Source organism: Otolemur garnettii, unplaced genomic scaffold, assembly GCF_000181295.1.
Source record: "Otolemur garnettii isolate 467f Iridium unplaced genomic scaffold, OtoGar3 scaffold00060, whole genome shotgun sequence".
NCBI classification, from domain to species: Eukaryota; Metazoa; Chordata; class Mammalia; order Primates; family Galagidae; genus Otolemur; species Otolemur garnettii.
In genome coordinates this window covers 2,472,767-2,480,232 of record NW_003852455.1, presented here as the reverse complement: position 1 = coordinate 2,480,232, position 7,466 = coordinate 2,472,767, and the positions used below count along the sequence as shown (strand labels likewise).

General features: G+C 41.8%; 1 protein-coding gene across 1 annotated transcript in view; it reads right to left on the bottom strand.

Moving 5' to 3' along the window:
* The window catches only part of LSG1 (large 60S subunit nuclear export GTPase 1), a 33,245-nt gene extending 29,496 nt beyond the window's left edge, over nt 1–3,749 (bottom strand). Inside the window, exons 1-2 of the mRNA XM_003792689.3 lie at nt 3,603–3,749; nt 1,498–1,624 (exon numbers count right to left, since the gene is read on the bottom strand). Coding sequence (XP_003792737.1) covers nt 1,498–1,624; nt 3,603–3,701 — 226 coding nt within the window. The 5' untranslated portion in view covers nt 3,702–3,749. The remainder of the gene's footprint in view (nt 1–1,497; nt 1,625–3,602) is intronic.
* Nucleotides 3,750–7,466: the final 3,717 nt, after the last annotated feature.

Sequence of the window (7,466 nt, the reverse complement as noted above, 5' to 3'; positions counted from 1 at the left end):
AAAAAAAAAAAAAAAAAAAAAAAGAAATTTGCTTGTATTTTAAATGTTCTCACTACACACACACAAAGATCTATGTGAGGTGACAGGTATGTTAATTATATGATTGTGATAACCAGTTTCACAATGTATACCTATAACCAGACATCATATTGTACACTGTACTACATATAATTTTTAGTTGTCAAATATACCTCATTAAAACTTTTTTGGGAAAAAGTCCCAAATAAAAAACCTACCTCCAAAAATTATAATCTGAAATCAGGTTGTGTACTTGCTTAAAACCTTGTAAAGCCTCCCGTAGCCCTTTATTCTGTCTAGAATCTAGCCCTTCTTACCTGCTCAGTGACTGTGCTCATAATATCCTGTCCTTCTGTACCAACAAAGCCAAACTTCTAGACATTTTCTGAACAAAGTCAGAGTCAGTTGCTGCTTCACATCTTGGCTTGAGTTCTCTGCCTACCTGCATCATGTCACCTGTTCTAACTCATCTATTACTCATTGTACAAGAGTCACCCCAGGGTAAGACTTTCCCTGACTGGCCTTAGCCTTCCTTCATACAGAAATGATAACTAATTTCATCTTTTTTTTTTTTAAGAAACAGAGTCCCACTTTATTGCCTTCAGTAGAGTGCCGCGGCGTCACAGTTCACAGCAACCTCCAACTCCTGGGCTTAGGCGATTCTCTTGCCTCAGCCTCCTGAGTAGCTGCGACTATAGGCATCTGCCACAACACCCAGCTATTTTTGTTGTTGTTGTTGTTGCAGTTTGGCCGGGCCAGGTTTGAACCCGCCACCCTCGGTATATGGGGCCAGTGCCCCTACTCACTGAGCCACAGGCGCCGCCCAACTAATTTCATCTTTTATGGCTCTATTGTCTTCTATAGACTTCTTTCATAGCATCTAAAACAAATCTTACAGAAATGAAATTTGTCTAATTCAACAATGTACTCTGAGTCGTTAGTACAATGTCTGAGAGTAGGTTGTGTTCAATAAAAACATTCTGAATGAAAGATTTGCTAAACAATGTAATAACATTTATAATAATGAGTAGGAACAATAGTTTATAATACTATTGTATTATAGTATACAGGTACCAGGTGTGTCAGGTACTTTTCTAAATGCTTAGCACACAAAATACAAGTCACATTACCCAATTAACAGCAGCAGACATGGGATTTTGCTCCTAACAGTACTATGAGAAAACACGCTCTGGAAAATAGTGTACCATCTACCACAATGTTGACCGGTCTTTTCCCAAGAGAAATTGAATTTTTTGAACTTGATATGCTGAAATCTCATTTGAATTTTTTAGAGCTGAAAATTTAGATTTTGGTACCTTCTGTACCCCACAGGCAGAATTCAACTGGATTTCCCCATATATTGCTTCTGCGATATGTCTTTGAGTTAAAGACAGCTCATTTTTTGAATTTAATAGGGTTTGCCAAACACATTCAAGTATACAGAAACATAACCAATGCACTCAGCAATGAGCAACTTACCAGCTGTGAACTCTGTTCCTGCAAGTTCTGCAGTTGCAAGGAAGTCATCAAGGGAGCTCTGTTCAGTCACTGACTGAAGATTGAGACGACCCCAATCATAGCCGTCATTGAGTTCGCTTGTATGCAACTATGAATAAACACAGCTGCTTTCAACATCCAAACAAGCTCCAAACTTCCTTCAACTATTCTGTAGTCTTGAGAGTGGTTATGGCCGCTTTAAAATCAATACTACTAACAGTTAACATTTAAATGAGCCCTTTCTTATAACAGGCACTTCCTCTTCATTTCATTAATTTTCAGAATTTTGTGAAGCAAATTCTATTCTATCTCCATCTTACTGATGAGAAGACTCAGGTTTAAATAAACAAAATAACTTGCCTATAATAGGAAACTAAGTGGTAGAGGCAGAAATTGTAACCCTGCTAGCCACAGTTTATTTTTATTTTTTTTTGAGACAGAGCCTCAAGCTGTCACCCTGGGTAAAGTGCTGAGGCATCATAGCTCACAGCAACCTCCAACTCCTGGGCTCAAGCGAGTCTCCTGCCTCTGCCTCCCAAGCAACTGGGACCACAGGCACCCACCACAGCGCCCGGCTATTTTTTGGTTGCAGCCATCATTGTTGTTTGGAGGGCCCAGGCTGGATTTGAACCCGCCAACTCAGGTGTATGTGGCTGGCGCCTTAGCCGCTTGAGCCACAGGCGCCGAGCACACAGTTTATTTTTTTTATAGAGTCTTACAATAAGAAATATAATACATTTTATGTAGTGTCCCAAAGGTGTATGATACACAGAGACACTAGTGTGCAAGTGCCTTGGTACAGTAAAATGGAAACAAAAGAATCCTGAAACAAAAGTTACCTTATTACATTTACTCTACTCTGATACTTTTTATTATATTTTACTGGGGTTAAAAAAAAAAAGGCTAGCTGTAAACTATTAAATTGATTTCCAGACACAACCTAGAGTTTGATAAACACAATCCTAAGCTATATGTTTAATACAGGTACAAATAAATGAAAAAAAAATTAAGGACTAAAGTTTAGATAGTTTTCCCTGGATTGCAGAATCAGCAAAAATTAAGGTTTAGAATCAAATTCTTTGGCATTCATATTCAATCTTTCCACTACTTCTTAAAGGCTATATTACAGACAAGTTGCTTCAAAATCAATTAAAGTTACCAGTAATCTAATGTTCAGAGTTAACTCTAACCCGATGAATACCGATAAACACTGTATACTGTTTACTCTGAAGACTAAATGGAGGTTAGATAGTGTGATAGTGGCACATTAATAGCACTAGGGACATATTTTAACTTTAGCATAGGATCTAAATAAGTCACAACTTTCTCAAATATGTGGGTGGATGAATGGTGAAAATGACAACTAAAATAATTAACACAGGTCAAACCTTTTTTTTTTTTTTTTTTTTGAGACAGTCTCACTTCATCCCCCTCAGTAGCATGCCCTGGGGTCATAGCTCACAACAACCTCAAAACTCTTGGGCTCAAGCGATTCCCTTGCCTCAGCCTCTCGAGTAGCTAGGATTACAGGCCTGAACCACGCGCCCGGCCAAACCACTCCGTTTTTAAAGGATCCTACTATGATCTTCCATAGACCTAGGGAAATATTTATTAGGTCCCATCACACCTTGGAAATGAGTGTACATCTGTCAGCTAAATACCTAGGATGAACAACAAAGGTAAGCAGTAATATAAGTTATTTTCTATTTCTGGTAGCAACCGACCACTTCTAGAGTATCAATTATTAAGACATACCAACACAAAAATAAGTTCTGTCTTTTTTCTGCTCGGATACATTCAAGTGCTCCCACAGTTTTTAGGGCAAAAATCAAACAAATATGTAAGACATTTTGGCATTCAAAACTTCACATTCCTGCCTCAGCCTCATTATCACACTAGCTTTCCTTTCAAGCTTTTACCCCTGTGTTTTGCGCCTTGCCAGGAGAACCAGCTTCTTGGCCTGGCAGAAATTTCTGCTCGTGTTTGGAAAAAACCTGACTTAGGATTTACTAATTTTTGACCCTTGCAGCAACTGAGGATCTCAAAACTAGACAGAAAGGATAAGAAAAACGAAGTGTCGGTTTTACCCAGGAATCAGTGTGGCGGTGGCGACTGCTTCGCTGGGTCTGATGGCGAATGAGGGTCCGTCCCAGAGACCCACCACCTAGAGTTCTCCTCCTGCCCATACCAACACCGCAGTGGTACAAATCCCCGCTTAGAGCATGCAGTTTCCGGTATGCCTAGCTCGGCCCCAGGAAATGACGTATGAGGTATGCGCGAGCTCACGTAATTTAGGCCCGAAGTTGAGGGAGGAAACGGAACGATTCGTTAATGCCTTTTGTATATTTTAAGCTTGCCAGTATTATAGAATATAAATTTAAAAGTTGTTTTGTGAAATTTTTAATAGATATATTTATGAATATTTCAGATTTGGTTGAATGATTGAGTTAAAAGAATGGTACATTCCGACCTTGTGCTTCGGTCTGTAGTGGCCGGGGTGAAACTAGGACACCTTGAAAACACGGCCGTTTGTAGTTACGGTGCTAGCCCCGCCTCCGACTGTGTTCGTCCGGAAGAGGTGGGGACTCGGAGCAAGAGCGTTTCAGTGGCGCGAGGTAGGGGGCGTTTCTTAGTGCGTCCCATTGGGTGGCCTCGCCGAGCCCTGCAATTAAATAACTTTTTGTTTACCTAATCTTCCTCCGCTGCGAATTAGTAAGAAAAGACCCCTTCTGAATGGGAGTTCGGAATGGAAGGTTGAATCATATTTCCAGAACTTGGCGAGGTTGCAGGGAAAGACAACAGGGTCTGACTTACCCTTTATTTCAAACAGAAAATGTTTAAACTGTTCTAGTTACAATTTCATTAACAATTTCCTATAATCAAAATTAAAGTGAAAACGATGGGCCGCTTTCGCTCCCAGAGACTTGGGTTTCTATTCTCACACTATGGTTAGATTTCCCAAATGGGATGTAAAGTCAGTTTAGAATAGGGTGACCAGATTTTAACGTTGGTAAGGGGGGACAACGAGGCGGGGGGGGGGGGGGGTGGGCGGGGCCTGACAACAATGCAAACTTTGATAAGCAGTTCTCGATAATCACTTCTCAGCAATTATTTGTTATTATTACAGTTTGACATTATAAAATTAACAAAAATAACATAAAACTCATATTCCGGCGAAATAGCCACATGGCAGCCGAAAACCCTATGTTCCCTTCCTGTTCTCCTGCCCGTTCGTGCATTCTTTCCAAAAATCGGGACTTTTTTAAACCGCCGGGTTTGCAGGACAAATTGTTGAAAAGCGGGACGTCTGGTCACCCTAGTTTAGAATGATGTGTGTGCGGGTAACTACATTCTCAAGAATCCGGAGAACTGGGCCGGGTGTGGTGGCTCACGCCTGTTGTCCCAGCGCTATGGAAGGCCGGGGTGGATGGATCACCTGAGCTCAGCCCAGTTCGAGACTAGCGGAAGACCAGCATGAGGCAGAGTGAGACAGAGTGAGACCCCGTCTCTACAAAAAAAAAAAAAAAAAAAAAGCCGGACGTTGTGGTGAGCGCCGATAATCCCAGCTACATGGGGGGCAAGAGGGCAAGAGAATTGCTAAAGGAAGAAAGGAAAAAAAAATAAAAAAGAAACAAACATCAACCTAAGATAAAGTGAAAGCCAGCAGAAATTGAAAGCAAAAAAAAAGAATCCAGAGAACTACCTCATCGTGCTTAGAGAGGTGAAGCAGCTTGCCCAAGTCATAGAATATATGTAGGGACAGGAATCCAACTCAAGTCCTGTCATTATCCTGTCAATTCCTGGGCGCAGGTAGGGAAGGAGGGCTGTTGGCATGTATTTTAGAAACCACTGGATGATGGTAATGCATATGTTACCTAACATAGTTTGAGCCATTCCACAGTGTATACGTATATCAAAACATGTTGTGTGTGCCCTGTAATGTTATGGTAATTCCTTTTTCAGTAGTTCCTTGGTCTCCAGGATTCAAAGAATGACTCCACCGACCAGAGATCAGTCGTAAGACAGGATTTATTCTATAGAAAAGAATACAGTAAAAGCACCAGAGCTTCTGGCAGATGGAAAAACCCAAGTTGGAAAAAGTCTCCCCCTGGGTCCTTTTGTGCGTGTGTGTGTGTGTGTGTGTGTGTGTATCTCCTAACAAAAGAATGGATACAATCCCTTCTGGGGACAAAATGTCAGTGAGACACCCCACACACACACCAGGAAATGTACATGAAATTGACCAGGTCTGGGAAATGAGGGGTTCCCAGCTCCACCCAGGGCAAGAGGAGGAAGACAGAGGCAGAGGAGGCAGATGGGGGGGGGCATAGACACTACGGCACTCCTAGAGTTGGCAACCTGGAGATGTCTCCTCAGCAGTTGGCTGGCCCCTCAGGCGACTGGAGCCTCCTGTGGCCCCCTCTGCCTACCTTCCAACCTGCACCCCCAGGGCAGAGACACAGAAGGTGGGCCAGGTCCTCCCCTCAGCTCTGGCCACTGGCCAGCACCTCCCCCCCCCCCAGTCAGTAATACATAACTTCTATTTGTCAGTTGAAAAAGAAGTTGTAGGTATGGAGATTGCGCAAAGAACTAAAAATAGACCTACCATTTGATCCGGCAAATCCCATTACTAGGTATCTACCCAAAAGGCAAAAGTCATTTTACTATGGGGATAATTGCACTCAAATTTTTATAGCAGCACAATTCACAGCTGCAAGGATGTGGAAACCCAAGTGCTCTTCAACAAATGAATGGATTAATAAACTGTGGTATATGTGCCATGGAATACTATTGATATTCAGCCATAAAAATGATGGAGATTTCATATCTTTTATAACAAACTGGATGGATTTGGACACCATTCTCTTAAGTGAAGTATCACAAGAATGCAAAACAGTACTTAATTAAAATGAGTAGATTAACAACTAGTGCTTACGTGAGAGAAAAACTCAATTAGATTCAAGTAAGGGGGAGGGTAGAAGGGGTTGGGTAAATTCCCATCCAGTGGGTGCATTGCATGGGTATATTGCATGCTTCCTGGGTGAAGCATACAACTACAACCAGACTTTAACCTTACAAAAGCAAACTATGTAACCTAATGGTATGTACTCCCATGTTAACCTGAAATTTTAAAAAATTATGCATTGAGAATCCATTTAACCCAGGCTTTCTCAAACTTAATGTGCATTGGAATCCCCTGGGAATCTTGTTAATATGTAGAATATGATTCATACGTTCTGAGGTGAAGCCTGGGGCTCTGTTTCTAACATACTTCCAGGTGATACTCATGCCACTGGTCCATGAGTGGAAAGAGTAGTCTGCTCTCTTCAGTTCAGATGAAGACACTGAAGAGGACTGGGTAAAGGTCAGTCACAGCAAGTTAGCGGCAGGCCAAACTGGGACCATACCACCTGCCCATTTCTGAACTCCGGGCCAAACCCTCCCTCTGTGTGTCATACCTTAGTGCTGACTCTTACTGAACTGGAATGGACTTTGGGAAGTACCCAAGAGATTACTAATAAGCTTTATAGCGTTGGCAAGGCTTTGGGAAGGCAATTCTCACACATCAGTGAAGGCATGCATCAGAACATGATTTATCCCATTTCCCAATTTAGAAACAGTGTCTCTTTAAAATCCTTGAATATAATCTCTAGAAGCAACATATAAAGGAGACTCAATGAATAGAATTAGCAGGTAACTCCTGGAGTTCTCTCCAGAGCTGAGTAGTTAAAAGTAGAAATAACTCACGAAGTAATATGAACTGTATTTTACATTTTAAAAATAATGACAATAGGCTTGGCACCTATAGCACAGTGGTCATGGTGCCAGCCACATACACTGAGGCTGGTGGGTTCGAACCCAGGCCAGGCCAACTAAAATAACAATGACAACTGCAGGCTCGGCGCCTATAGCTCAACCGGCTAAGGCGCCAGCCACGTACACCTAAGGTG